At 50.7% G+C, this 14,070-nt stretch overlaps 1 protein-coding gene across 2 annotated transcripts in view; it reads right to left on the bottom strand.

Moving 5' to 3' along the window:
• The window catches only part of EFHD1 (EF-hand domain family member D1), a 50,432-nt gene extending 41,161 nt beyond the window's left edge, over positions 1 to 9,271 (bottom strand). Inside the window, exon 1 of one of the 2 annotated variants that reach the window (XM_021924142.2) lies at positions 8,843 to 9,271. In XM_021924142.2, the coding sequence (XP_021779834.2) occupies positions 8,843 to 9,132 (290 nt within the window). In that variant the 5' untranslated portion in view covers positions 9,133 to 9,271. Of the gene's footprint in view, positions 1 to 3,341; positions 4,201 to 8,842 lie in introns of those variants that run through there. The other variant, XM_031651610.1, reaches the window with a different exon arrangement.
• Between the last annotated feature and the right edge of the window lie 4,799 nt (positions 9,272 to 14,070).

Below are 14,070 nucleotides of genomic sequence, written 5' to 3'. Positions count from 1 at the left end.
CCCTCTGGACCTGAGGCCACTGATGGGAGGAAAAGCCAAGAAGTAAGAAAGGGGACAAATGAGACCAGGCTCTGGATTCAAGATTCTAAAGTGACTGCCTAGCATGGGGACCGGCTAACATCGGCATGCAGGCCAAATCATGCTCACCAACTGTTACAGGAACACAGCCATGCCAATCCATTTGCATATTGCCTGTGGCTGCTTTCATATCACAATGGCAGGCTGCAGAGGGACAACAGAAACCTTAGGGCCCAAAGCCAAACAGATGGATTATCTGGCCCTTTACAGAACAAGTTTGCCCACCCATGGCCTAGAAAGAAACTTGAAAGTCAGACAGCCCATCTCCTACCCTCCATAAGCTTTCGGCCCTTCCTAACTGCAAGCCTCTCACACCAGGGTGTCAGAGCACCTCTCTTCCAGTGAAACTCCAGAGAATGCAGCTCACCACCTTGCAAGACCTTTCGTTCCATTTCTCAGTAACTCCGATCGTGGCCAGGTGCAGTGGCACATGCCTGTAACCAATACTTTGGGAGGCAGAGGCGGGTGGATCACTTGAGCCCAGGACCAGCCTGGGCAACATGGCAAAACCCTGTCTCTACAAAAAAATACAAAAATTAGCCAGGCGTGGTGGTCGTGCCTGTAATCCCAGTTATTCAGGAGGCTAAGGTGGGAGGATCACTTGAGCCCGGGAGGCAGAGGTTGCTGTGGGCCAAGATTGTGCCACTGCACTCCAGCCTGGGAGACAGAGAGAGAACCTGTTTCAAAAAATAATAATAATAGTACTAACTCCCACCATGAGACGGCTCTTGCTTCCCGACGGCTGCAGCTTCCTTTCCTTGAGCCCTCACTGCCCTGCTTCTGCCATCCAAGGTCAAGCACTCACCACCCAGATCAAGTTCTCAGCCCCCACTCTCTGTCTCCAGGAGGTTCATCCCGAGGGCCTTCGCTGCCACCTCCACCCAGGGCCTGAATCCCTTCACAGTCCTCAGTGGCTGCTCCTCCGTGGCTGTGCCCAGAACGACCAGGAGCCCCTGCTTTGAACGCAGCAGCCTGAGGTCAGAGTGTCCCCAACCCCCACAACCTCTCAGGGTCTGCTCAGCTACTGGAGTGTCCTGTATGTAGGTGGTGGGTGGCTTCTCAGGGAGTGACATCCCTCCCGGCCAAACAGCATCATGTTACATCCAGCTTGCTGTCAGCATTTGTCAAACTTCTCAAGGGCCAAGACCCTTCCAGATTATACAAGTATGTATAATCTGGCACCTGGCAGGTGCTTAGTTAAATGAATGAAAAAATGAATGTGTGAATGAATAGCTCACAGCAGGCTGAAAAGGGGCATGGTGATCATCGTCGTCATCATCATGATATGGTACCATAGGAGCACACACTACTATCAGACGTATGGACAGTGCTGGCCAGAGGAGCCCAGAGCTGGGAACACTGGAGGAGACCTAAGTGGACTCTTAGGTCATTTAGCCCATCTTCAGAGACCCACTAGCTCAGCCACAATATGAACCCATGCATAACGTAGTCCCATGCCAATCAAAGTCCCTGTAGGTCAGTGGAAGAAGTATTCCTGTTTACCAGTTGGACTGCGGGTACCACAGAACCTCTGCAGCCTTGGAACATGGAAGACCATGTCTTGGCAGGTCACTGACCACAGGTCAGGTTTCATCTTGCTGGGAATGGAGAATCATGGTCCATGCGCCAATAACTCAAGGTGTGTCCCCTGCCAAGAAGCGTCTAGGATTTAGGATCAATGATGCCCTTTGGCCACCAACAGTCAGGGAACACAGAAGCAGGAGGAGGCTATAGAGGTGTGTTCTGGGAGGACTGTAAAATGTGGAGGAGGCCAAGGGCAGTGAGTCACGACAGGTGAGTCCACGACAGCCTCACCCGAAGAGTGGCTGTGGGAGTGAGCTAGTGTGTGAGCACGCAGGTAGGCATGTGTGAGTGTGTGAGGTTGCACATGATATACAGAGGTTTGTGAAGCCTAAAGCTAAAGACAAACGTGTGCCAAGCCCAGATGTCAGTGCCCTGAGGGTGTGCTGGGCTCCTAACTAAGATGAACATCAATTGTGGACGGCCTGGCACCCTCCAGCTCCCAAGACCTGATTTATGGACTCTTAGGCCATTTGGCACATCTTTGGAGACCCACTAGCTCAGCCACACCATGAACCCATGCAGAACATAGCCCAATGCCAATCAAACACCCTGTAGGTCAATGGAAGAAGCATTCCTGTATACTAGTTGGTCCAGGGTGTACCACGGAGCTGAGGGTATAAAGTTAGTTTGGTTGGTATGCAACATTTAAGGAAGAGAGAGTGTGTGTGTGTATGTCTGGCCAGGTGAAGTAGCCCATGCCTATGATCCCAGCACTTTGAGACAGGAGAATCACCTGAGCCTAGGAGTTCGAGACCAGCCTAGGCAACATGGCAAGACCCTGTCTTGAGAAAAGAAAAAAAAAAAAAAGTTAGAGTCTCCTGGACCTTACAGCTTTGAAATTAGGCACTTTTTAATAATCTTGCAAGGAAGAAGGGGGAAAGGACTTTTCTCTTTTTGTATAATGTAAGACTTTAATAACGGTTTTCATCACTCAACTTCACATTCCCATTATTCAAATTCTCATAAAATTCAATGGCTCTGTAACAAGGATGGTGGAAGAGACATCCCAGGGAGAGGGAGGTGGGGAGCGAGGAATGAGGAGGAAGCGGGAACTCCCTACAAAGATAAACCCACCAGCAACTGTGGAAGCTCCTTCCAGCTCCTCCTACATGGGTTAATCACGCATACCAGGCAAGTAAAAGCAGCCAGCACTTAAACCAGTCTGAGACACAGTTCCAAGTCATGGGGTCTTTCTGCCAGAGACTAAGACCGAAAACAGAAGGCTGACCTAAAGCTATCCCCCAGAATTCAGACAAACCCTAGGTCCTCTTACCCTACCCCCCAATTCAAAATTGTCAAATGTACAAACTCCAGTGCAGGTGAGAAAATTTCACATGTAAGGTGATCACTGTTGACTGAAGCTACAGCCAGGACAAGTCAGTACCTCTTGCCTTTCTCCAAGGAAAAAGAAAGCACTTAACTTCTTCCTTTTATTTCCATCCATCTTGCCCATTTTTACAGTCAATTCACTCAAAAGATTAGGATGCCAGTATGCAGGCAGCCTCACCTCCACCTCCCCAGTAAGCCTCCCTAAGAGGCTCACTTTACCTCTTTGGAAAATTCCCAGCCTTCCAAATCTACACCCACTTCTCCCTCCTTTAGAGACAAGACTAAGGAGGAGAAAAAGAAACTGGGAGACAAGACGGGATGAGAAATGAAGGATTCCACGACAGCCTCACCTTTTTGGGATTCACTGGTGTCTTGGTAATGCGGAACTCTGGCATTGGCAGGACATCCATGACATCACCGTTTCAGATTCTTAAGAAAAAGACAGCTTTCCCATAGCCAAATGTTCCTCTTCCCACCCTCTCTTTGGGGAATTGAAACACAAGCTTTTAGTATGCTGCAAAAACCTCGCAGCTGCATTTTAAGATGTTGCATTGGGGTCCTGCCTTTAAGTGGCTGCCCTCATTGCCTCCCTTTGAAAGAGGCCTCCAGATAAGTCCAGCGTAATTAAAATTTCCTGTCTAACCTTGACTGCTCCACCAGCTCACGTTACACTGTAGAGTCAGTTTCTTCTGGGCCTTCTCATTCTTTTAAAATCAGGCCACTATTCTCTTGGCTCAGGCTATCCAGTAACAGGCTTGGAAATGGAGAGGGAACTTTCTCCGGCCGGGCTGATGATGCCTCTGGCTTCCCACACTCATTAGAAAACCCTCTTTCTTCTACAACACACCATTTAGAAGCCAGCCTCATTTGTTAGGTCCTAAGGACCCAAAGACAAAGGACACCACTCCAAGAACCCAACAAACTCAGAGGCTGGGAAGGATCCAGTTTTTTTAAGCCTTGAAAATGTAAGAAATCCCTAAGCCAAATACTTTTAAATAGGAAAATCAAATTTAAACGATCAAAGCATGTCTCCCAGTATCTGTATGAATCTTTCTAGCCCCAAACAAAAAGACTGGGTGTACTTTGTACTGGTCTAATCAGGTTACATACTGTAAGGGGCCCAATGAACTAAGGCGACATCAGAACGTGAATCTAGAAACTGCTTAAAAGTGAAATTCTTAAGCCAGGCGCAGTGGCTCACGCGTGTAATTCTAACACTTTGGGAGACTGAGGCCAGTGGATTATTTGAGGTCAGGCGTTCAAGACCAGGCTGGCCAACATGGTGAAACCCCGTTTCTACTAAAAATACAAAAATTACCCGGGCATGGTGGCGCGCGCCTGTAGTCCCAGCTACTCAGGAGGCCGAGGCAGGAGAATTGCTTGAACCTGGGAGGTGGAGGTTGCAGTGAGCCGAGGTCGTGCCACTGTACTCTAGCCTGGGCGGCAAGTGAGACTCCATCTCAAAAAAAAAAAAAAATTGAAATTCTTGCTGAAAATAGGTGTGTTTCTGGCATGAAGAGGGGTGTTGTGTGGGTTCTGTTGGTTTTGTTTTTTGTTTTGTTTTGTTTTTTTGAGACAAAGTTTCATGCTTGTTGCCCTGGCTGGAGTGCAATGGCATGATCTCGGCTCACTGTAACCTCCACCTCCTGGGTTCAAGCGATTCTCTTGCCTCAGTTTCCCATGTAGCTGGGATTACAGACGCCTGCCACCATGCCCGGCTAATTTTGTACTTTTAGTAGAGACAGGGTTTCAGTATGTTGACCAGGCTGGTCTCGAACTCCTGACCTCAGGTGATCCACCCACCTCGGCCTCCCAAAGTGCTGGGATTACAGGCGTGAGGCCCGGGCCTGGCCAGTTTTGTTTTTATAGTTAGGTAGTGAATCCACTTGAATCAGAGTTGTGCCTTGGGAAGACATCCTTTTTCTGACAGGGGTGGGAGTCATACTGGCTTTGGATAAATCTGAGATTCTGACCTCCCTAAATCCAGAAGCTTCCTTGGATGAGGCTCCAGAGATGGTGCTCAAGCTCTGGGCAGCATTTCTCACTCCCTACTCTCAGCTGAATAGTGCCCCCAACCCCACCCCATCCCCCGCCAAAATTCATGTCTACCCAGAACATCAGAATGTGACCTTATCAGGAAATAGGGTCTTTAGAGATTTAAAAGTTAAATTAAGATGAGGTCATACTGGATTGGGGGGGGTCCTAAATCCAGTGACTGGGATCCTTACAAGAAGGCCATGTGAGCCGGGCACCGTGGCTCACGCCTGTAATCCCAGCACTTTGGGAGGCCGAGGTGGGCAGATCATGAGGTGAGGAGATCGAGACTGTTCTGGCTAACACGCTGAAACTCCGTCTCTACTAAAAATACAAAAAGTTAGCCAGGCGTGGTGGCGGGCACCTGTAGTCCCAGCTGCTTGGGAGGTTGAGGCAGGAGAATGGCGTGAACCTGGGAGGTGGAGCTTGCAGTGAGCCAAGATAGAGCCACTGCGCTCCAGCCTGGGCGATAGAGTGAGACTCCGTCTCAAAAAAAAAAAAAAAAATCATGTGAAGACACAGAAACACACACAGGGAGAGCACCAGAAGCTCAGGGTAGCAGAGATTAGGGTGATGCATCCATACCACAAGGAACACCAAGGATTCTGGCAACCACCAGAAGCCAGGAGACAGGCACAGAAGGGGTCTTGGCTGGAGCCTCAAGGGCAGCACAGCCCCGCTGACAGCTTGGTTTCAGACTTGTCAGACTTCTGGTTTCCAGAACTACGAGAGGATACACTTCTGTTGTTTTATGCTACCCAGTTTGTGGCATTTCATTCAGGCAGCTCTGAGAAACAAACAACCTGATCCAGCAGCAGAGGAGCTAACAAGTTCCTTCCACAGAACCCAGACGGGCAAAGCACACAGTCCCACGGGGACCCGGAACTCACCAAGAGGCCAGGTCACCACTCCACAGCTCAAACTGTGGGCTAAATCAGGTTCAAAGGATAAAGTGGACTCAGCAAAGTGAATTATTAAACAAAAAAGGACAACACAAAACGTGCACTTTTTTATTTTTTTGAGACGGAGTCTCACTCTGTTGCCCAGGTTAAAGTGCAATGACGTGATCTCGGCTCACTGCAACCTCCACCTCCCGGGTTTAAGCGATTCTTCTGCCTCAGCCTCCTGAGTAGCTGGGATTACAGGCACACGGCACCATGCCCAGTTAATTTTTGTATTTTTAGTAGAGATGGGGTTTCACCATGTTGATCAGGCTGGTCTCAAACTCCTGACCTTGTGATCTGCCCGCCTCAGCCTCCCAAAGCGCTGGGATTACAGGTGTGAGCCACCGCGCCCAGCCAAATGTGCAGATTTACCCAATTTACAGATAGGTGATAATCTAAAAATTAGTGGCTAAAATCTACTGGGTCTTCACTATAGGCTAAAACATGGAGCTAAATGTATCACGTACATGAATTAATTTAATCCCCACAATAACCCCACATGGCAGGTCCTGTGCTTTCCCATTTGACAGAAGGGAAAACTGATGGCACAGAGCTTTTAAATAAGAGGCCCAAGGAACCTTCCAGGTAGCAAGTGGTGGGGCTGGGGTTTGAACCCAGGAAGCCTGCCTCCAAGTGCTCGCTTTTCATAGCCTCACAAGACTGCTGCTGCAATGAGTAAAATCTGGAAGGTAATCCAATAGAAAACCAATTGGTGTGTTACATTTTCTTTAGTGTTTTTAACATTCTTACGTTATTAATTTAAGCTGTTGTGGCCACACCGCCACCACCAAGGATGAGCCATCTGAAAATGGGGACAACGCAGAGAGGAAGGTGGCTTAACAGAAAGAGAAACTAAGCACTGATGGCAGCACCTAAGCTCCTAGATCCAGCCATACCTGAAGCTAGTGATGGCTTTTTGGTTTCCTCAGCCAAATTATTCCCCTTTTGTTTATGCCAATTTTGGTTGCAAGTGACAGAAAACTCAACCTAGAAAGAAATACCAAGTATTGGTTGAACTGTTAGCTCTGCTGGGATCCCAGGCCACACACTGCCTTCCCCTTAGCTTTTTTTTTTCCCCTTGAGACAGAATCTCCCTCTGTCACCCTGGTTGGAGTGCAATAGTGTGATCTCCGCTCACTGCAATCCCCACCTCCCGGGTTCAAGCAATTCTCCTGCCTCAGTCTCCGAGTAGCTGGGACTACAGGCATGCGCCACCACTCCTGGCTAATTCTTGTATTTTTAGTAGAGATAGGGTTTCACCATGCTGGCCAGGCTGGTCTCGAACTCCTGACCCCAGGTGATCCGCCGGCCTTGGCCTCCCAAAGTTCTGAGATTACAGCCATAAACCACTGTGCCCGGCTCCCCTTTGCTTGATCCTGGTCCAGTACCGTTTTGCTCACAGATGCCACCTTGCTTCATCTCCCAAGACCCTCCGAGCGTATGGGCTCTTTTTATCACTCTTAGATAGCCAACTACAAGTTGATCTTTCCAAAGATTGTTTTGCAGGAAAAACAAAAGAAGCCTGAGTGGCCACAAGACAACTTGAAGATAAAGGTCCCTCCCCAAGATGCCCTGAATCTAGCTGGATTGGGAGGAACTGGTAAGGCCTGGGAGGAGCCCGGCCAGGGCAGTCTTCCCATGAAAGGCATTACCCCAGAGAAATCAAAGGGGCTCCAACAAGGCTTGCCTCACCCATTACTTTTCCATTTTCGCCCGGTCGCATTCTTTAGCCCCACTCGGCCTTCCTGAATTGTCCAAACTAGACCCAGAAAACGCCACAGATCAGTGCCTGGAAGCCAGACAAAGAAACCAGGGTGTCAGGGAGGCAGAGGAGGCGGAGGCTCCCAGGTGCCGGCTCTGCAGACCTCTGTGCAGGGGCAGCGGAGGCTCAGGCGACGCAGCGCCAGCCACAGCGCCTTTAAATAGAACCTCCACGCGGAGGGCAAACACATTCCATGCGCTTTTAAAAACGCCCAAGCATGACCTGGCCGGCGGCCTCAGCTCCCCCAGGCATTTTTCCGGTCTCGGCTCAATTCTGGAAATATTAATAGCTCGGTTAAGAGCTTACCGGGTGCAAAATACTTTTCGGCCTTAAAAGGCAGGGACCGTTACTGCTCCCACTCTCCAGATGAGGAAACTGAGATCCAAGGAGGTTCCAGGCCGACGAGGTGGATTAGTGGGTCTCTATCGCCTGCCTCTGGCTCAGTGTCTCCCCAGGTGGGCGGCTCCCCGCGCACTGGGGCTCACAGAGCAGGACCGAACGACCCCTCCGGACCGGTGCCAGCGGCTAAGTTCGGTTCCCATGACCCCCCCAGGAGGCTCCCGGGCCGCGCTTGCTCCAAGAAAGTCCTGAATCTCTTACAACGAGTTTACCAAACTCCCCGTTCTCAGGCTCCTGCTGGTTCATCAAACCCCGCGCTGCAGCCAAGGATTAACTTTCCCCTTTTGTTTTAAAAGATAAAAGGCCAACATGGGCTAATTTTTCCCTTGGGGGATACGGTGAAAGCTGGCAGGTGAGGCGCAGCGACGGCTCCCTTTCCTAGAAGTTGCTTTCGGAGCAAATCTCCGGACCTGCGGGCGGAGGGGGCGGGACTAGCGGTCGGGGTTGGGGGACCCGGAACTCGGGCACGCCGGTTGCCGAGAACTTTTGGGCTCCTTCCCGGAGAGCTCCTGCTCCCGGTGTCCCCCCTGTCCAGCCCCGTCCCCCCACCCGCCGAGATAGACCCTAGCGCGCAAGATCTGGCTGCATTGGGCCAAATGCTACCTGCATCCCGAGACCCCTCCCCACCCAAACCGGGCCCGGGACTTCGGGCCAGAAAGCCTCCCGCTCCCAACCTGATCCCGGGGACGAAGGGAGTGCAGCGGGAGCTCACAGTTTGAACATGCTCTCCAGGTCCTTGATGAGGCGGCGGCTGAACTCTGGGAACTCCGTGTAGGGGTTGAAGACCCTGCAGCGCCGGGGTCGTGCGGCGCCCTCGTTAATATCCAGCCGCCGACTCAGCTGGGCGCTCAGCTCCGCGTCGGCGCTGGCCGTGGGCGCACGGGCTGGGGGCTCGGACTCCGGGGCTGGGGCGCCGAGGGGAGCCAGCTGGGGGCCGCTCTCCTCGGCCTCCTCGCGCCGCAGCCGGCGCTCCAGCTTGCGCGCCAGCTCCTCGCTGGCCATGGCGGAGGATCGCAGGACGCGGGGACGCGGGGACGCGGGACGGGGCGCAGGGAGCTGGCGGGCGGCGCGCTCCTCGCAGTCTCGAGGTTCTACACCACTCCGCCAAGGCGGCGAGGACCCGGCGGTTGGGAGGGACTGAGGACGGGCAGGCGGGGCGGGCGGGGCGGAGCTGCGGCTTTAAGGAGGCGCCAGGGCTCAGGGACCGCCAGCCTGGTGGGAGGAGGCCGCCGGTGTCTGCGCGTCCGGGAGACCCCGACCTGCTTCCTCTCCCCGCAGCTCAGGGCAGGAGGCTGGCCGTCCCCCCGGGACCAGGCAGGGACCCTCGGGTCAACTCCGACCTTGCTGCCCCTGTCCGCTCCGGGGAAAATCGTAGCGGGAAAAAGCGTCTCCACCGTTCAGGCGGTTCCTTTCTCGTCCCCCAGCAGTAACCCGACTGGAAGCGCTCGCGGCCTGGGACAGGCTGGGTGGGGGAGGCGAGGGCCCCCGAGCGACACCCACGCGTCCCCCGCGTCTGGGAGTGGTGCCCACCCTCCCTGGGGTCAAGGAGTGGCAGGCGCCCGCCCGGAGCGCGGGGCGGGGGAGCTGCTTTTCAAACACTCATTGAAACGAAATGTTTCCAAAACATGCTAAAAATACTAAAAACAAATAAGCAAACAAAAAAGAGGGAGAGCAAAGGAGCAGAAAAAACTCCCGTTTTCCCTGGAGGCAGGAGAGCAGCGCAGCTTCAGGGACTCGGGGGTTTTTGCGTGAAACCCACAAGAAAGAGAAGAAACCTGGCGCGGGGACTCACACCAGCAATCCCAATACTTTGGGAGGCCAAGGTGGCGGGATCTTTTGAGCCCAGGAGTTCGAGACCAGACTGGGCAACATAGTTAGACCGTCTCTACAAAAAAAACTTTTTAAAAAATCAGCCAGGCGTAGTGGCGCTTGTCTGTAGTCCCAGGTACTCAGGAGGCTGAAGTAGGAGGATAGCTTGAGTCCGGGAGGTCGAGGCTGCAGCGACCCATGGTCAGGCCACCACACTCCAGCCTGGGCGACAGAGTGAGACCCTGGCTCTAAAACGAAGAAGAAGGAGGAGGAAGGGGAGGAAAAAAGAAGGGAAAGAGAGAAAAGCAGCTTGAAAATTAAATCAGCATTTTTAACAAGAGGGTAAAAACATACAGTCGTCATTCTCCCCAAGGAAGGCTGATGCCGCTGTTATATCAGCCAAGCACTGAGAATCTTGTAAACACGGGTCTGTCCCCGCTTAAGAACGACGCTGCTCTGACCCACCGGGGGCTGATGACTGGGGGGGGGGGGCTGATGACTGGGGCGAGTCAGCGACCCGCTGGACTGTGGTCGTCTGAGACCCAGGGACCAGCTTTTGGCATGCGAGTGCAGGGCATGCGGGGGACCTGGGTTAAAATGTTATTTTTAAAAAGTTATAAAGGAAAATACTTTTTTAAAATAAAAGTTTAAAAATCTTTCTTTAACATTCATACTGAACAACTTGACTTGGTACGGAGAAGACGGGTTTTACACATGCAATTGCAATTGGAGAACCCTGCAAATACATCACAGGGCGTTACACTTCCTGACCTGGTGGTGGTGACTAGGAGGTTGCCTTTGTTGTCACATCTGTTTTGATCACTTTATGTGACATATTTCAGGGAAAAAAGGTCAAAAATTTTTTGTAATTAAAATTCTTTTTAATTTTATATTTTAAAAACTTTTTTTTTTTTTTTTGAAATGGAGTTTCACTCTTGTTTCCTAGGCTGGAGTGCAATGGCGTGATCTCGGCTCACTGCAGCCCCCGCCTCCTGGATTCAAGTGATTCTCCTGCCTCAGCCGCCTGAGTAGCTGGGATTACAGGTGCCCACCACTACACCTGGCTAATGTTTTGTATTTTTGGTAGAGACAGGGTTTTGCCATGTTGGCTAGGCTGGTCATGAACTCCTAGCCTCAGATGATCCTCCCACCTCGGCCTCCCAAAGTGCTGGCGTTACAGACATGAGCCACCGCACCCGGTTGGTTTTGTTCTTTTTTTTAATTTTCATATTCCATTGAGCTCTCCTCAAGAAAAAGAAAGTTCAAAATTCTTAATAGTCTTTATCAGCAAGAAACTTTGCAACTGGGTGCCGTGGCTCCCACCTGTAATCCCAGCACTTTGGGAGGCAGAGGCAGGTGCATCACTTGAGCCCAGGGGTTTGAGACCAGCTTGGGCAACATGGCAAAACCTTGTCTACAAAAAATACAAAAAAAAAAAAAAAAAAAAAAATTAGCCACGTGTGGTAGTGTGCACCTGTAGTCCCAGCTATTTGGGATCACTTGGGCCCAGGAGGTGGAGGCTGCAGTGAACCATGATCATGCCACTGCACTCTAGCCTGGGTGATAGAGTAATACCTTGTCTGAAAGAGAGGGAGAGAGAGAGAGAAATTTTGCTTGAGTAGGTAATACAATTTTTTTTTTTTTTTTTTTTTTTTTTTGAGACGGAGTTTCGCTCTTGTTGCGCAGGCTGGAGTGCATGGTGCGATCTTGGCTCACTGAAACCTCTGCCTCCCAGGTTCAAGCGATTCTCCTGCCTCAGCCTCCCAAGTAGCTGGGATTACAGGCACCCACCACCACGCCCAGCTAATTTTTTGTATTTTTAGTAGAGACAGGGTTTCACCATGTTGGCCAGGCTGATTTTGAACTCCTGGCCCCAGGCAATCCACCTGTCTCGGCTTCCCAAAGTGCTAGGATTACAGGCGTGAGCTACTGTACCCAGCCGGTAATACAATTTGTAAACCATTTTTTACATGCTGAAATTTACAACAGTTCATGTTAAAAAATCTAACAGCTCTTCTTATTTATGAATATAATGTTGAACATTTTTTTAATTAAAAATGACTTTTTTTTCCTTTTCTTTCTTTTTTAATTTAAATAGAGATGAGATCTCTCTATGTTGTCAATCTTGTCTGCCTAGGCTCCCAAAGTGCTGGGATTACAGGGGTGAGCCATGGTGCCCTGCCTTGAAGATTCTGAAATTAGTAAGAGTGGATTGTGAACAACATTTCACTTTTTCATGGTAGTGTTTCCAAATGAGGGAGCGCTTTAAGGTAATGAGCTTGCATAATGTGAGCAGCCACCTGGTGCCTCTCAAAAGGCACATCACCTGCGAGGGGCAAAGACTGAGGGCTGTGTCCACCAGGCACCCAGCCCGGATAGAACGCCCTCTGAGCTGTGTCCCGCCCCTAAGGGAAAATAGCAGAGGCCCACAGTATTCACCTGGCAACACCTGGCCACCCTTCGGAATGAAGTGTTAGTATCTCACTAGTGACCATTCCAGGTGGTCACTGTTACGGCCACATCGCAAAGCCTGTTCTCCTTCTCCTCTTCTCCAGTGTCCAGTCGGGCACCTGACAAAAACTCAAACATGCTTGGTGGGCTGGCTGTGGTGGCTCACACCTGTAATCCCAGCACTTTGGGAGGCTGAGGCAGGCAGATCACTTGAGGTCAAGAGTTCAAGACCAGCCTGGCCAACATGGTGACAACCCGCCTCTACTAAAAACACAAAAATTACCTGGGCATGGTGGCATGTGCCTGTAGTCCCAGCTACCTGGGAGGCAGAGGTGGGAGAATCACTTGAACCTGGGAGGTGGAGATTGCAGTGAGCCATTGCACTCCAGCCTGGGCAACAGAGACCCTGTCTCAGACAAACAAACAAAAAACATGCTTGGTGAATGATGGGCCAATATCAATCTTACTGTGCAAATATGACCCATGTTTTGTAAAACAAATGTCTATCTATGGGGGAAAAAAAACTAAAGGGGGCACATTATTAACAGTTGTAAATGCTAAGAGTCCAGATAATTTTCATTTCCATTTTTTAAAATTCTCATTTTTTTGTGGCCAGGCACAGTGGCTCATGCCTGTAATCCCAGCACTTTAGGATGCCGAGGTGGGTGGATCACCTGAGGTCAGGAGTTCGAGACCAGCCTGGCTAACATGGTGAAACCCCATCTCTACTAAAAATACAAACGTTAGCCCGGTGTGGTGGCATGCACCTGTAGTCCCAGGTACTTGGGAGGCTGAAGCAGAAGAATTGCTTGAACCCGGAAGGCAGAGGTTGCAGTGAGCCGAGATGGCACCACTGCACTCCAGCCTGGGAGACAGAGTGAGACTCCATCTAAAAAAAAAAAAAAATCATTTTTTTTGAATTTCCTACCATGAACATATCAAACTGTTATCAGAAAATGAAAGTTCTTGTTTACAGTGGAGAAGAGCGGAGGGCGGATGTTTTTGCTGTAGAGCAGCTGAAAATGTTTTGTCTGTGTCATCCCATGAGCTCATTTATTTCACTAACATTCTGGGGTGGCCACAGGAGGTTCTGCCTTTCCCAGGGAAAATAAAATCATTGTTTTCTTTCCAAGACTTCTTGTTCAGTTCTATTGCTGTGTAACAAACCATCCCTGAATGTAGCGGCTTCAAACATGTATTTTGCTCACAGATGTCCAATTTGGGCAGAGTTTTGTGGGGAAATCTCTGCTCTGATACACTTATAAAAAGCAGGGGGCTGTGCTAAGGCTGGAGGCAAGAACCACCTTCAGACTCCCTCCCTCACGTGTCCTAGGATCCGTGCCGGCTCCAGCTGGGCCCTTCACTGGAGCTGTTGGCTGGAACACCCACATGTGGCCTCTCCATGTGGCCTGGGCTTCCTCACAACGTGGTCACTGGGCTCCAAGGGTGGCTTTCTAAGAAGAAGAGTCCGGTAGCAGCTGTATCACCTTTTGTGATGTAGCCTCAGAAGTCACATAGCTGAACTCTATCGGCCAAGCCAGTGACAAAGGGGAGGGACCGTAGTTCAAGGAGAGGGATCATAGACCCCTACCTCTCTAGGGAGAAATTGTGGCCATTTTTGGATATTATAATCTGCCTGCCCGCCCTCTGAAAATCCCTGCAGAATTGAGTCGGAATGGG

This window comes from Papio anubis, chromosome 10 (assembly GCF_008728515.1).
Source record: "Papio anubis isolate 15944 chromosome 10, Panubis1.0, whole genome shotgun sequence".
Taxonomy (NCBI): Eukaryota; Metazoa; Chordata; class Mammalia; order Primates; family Cercopithecidae; genus Papio; species Papio anubis.
This window is presented reverse-complemented; position numbering and strand designations above follow the sequence as displayed.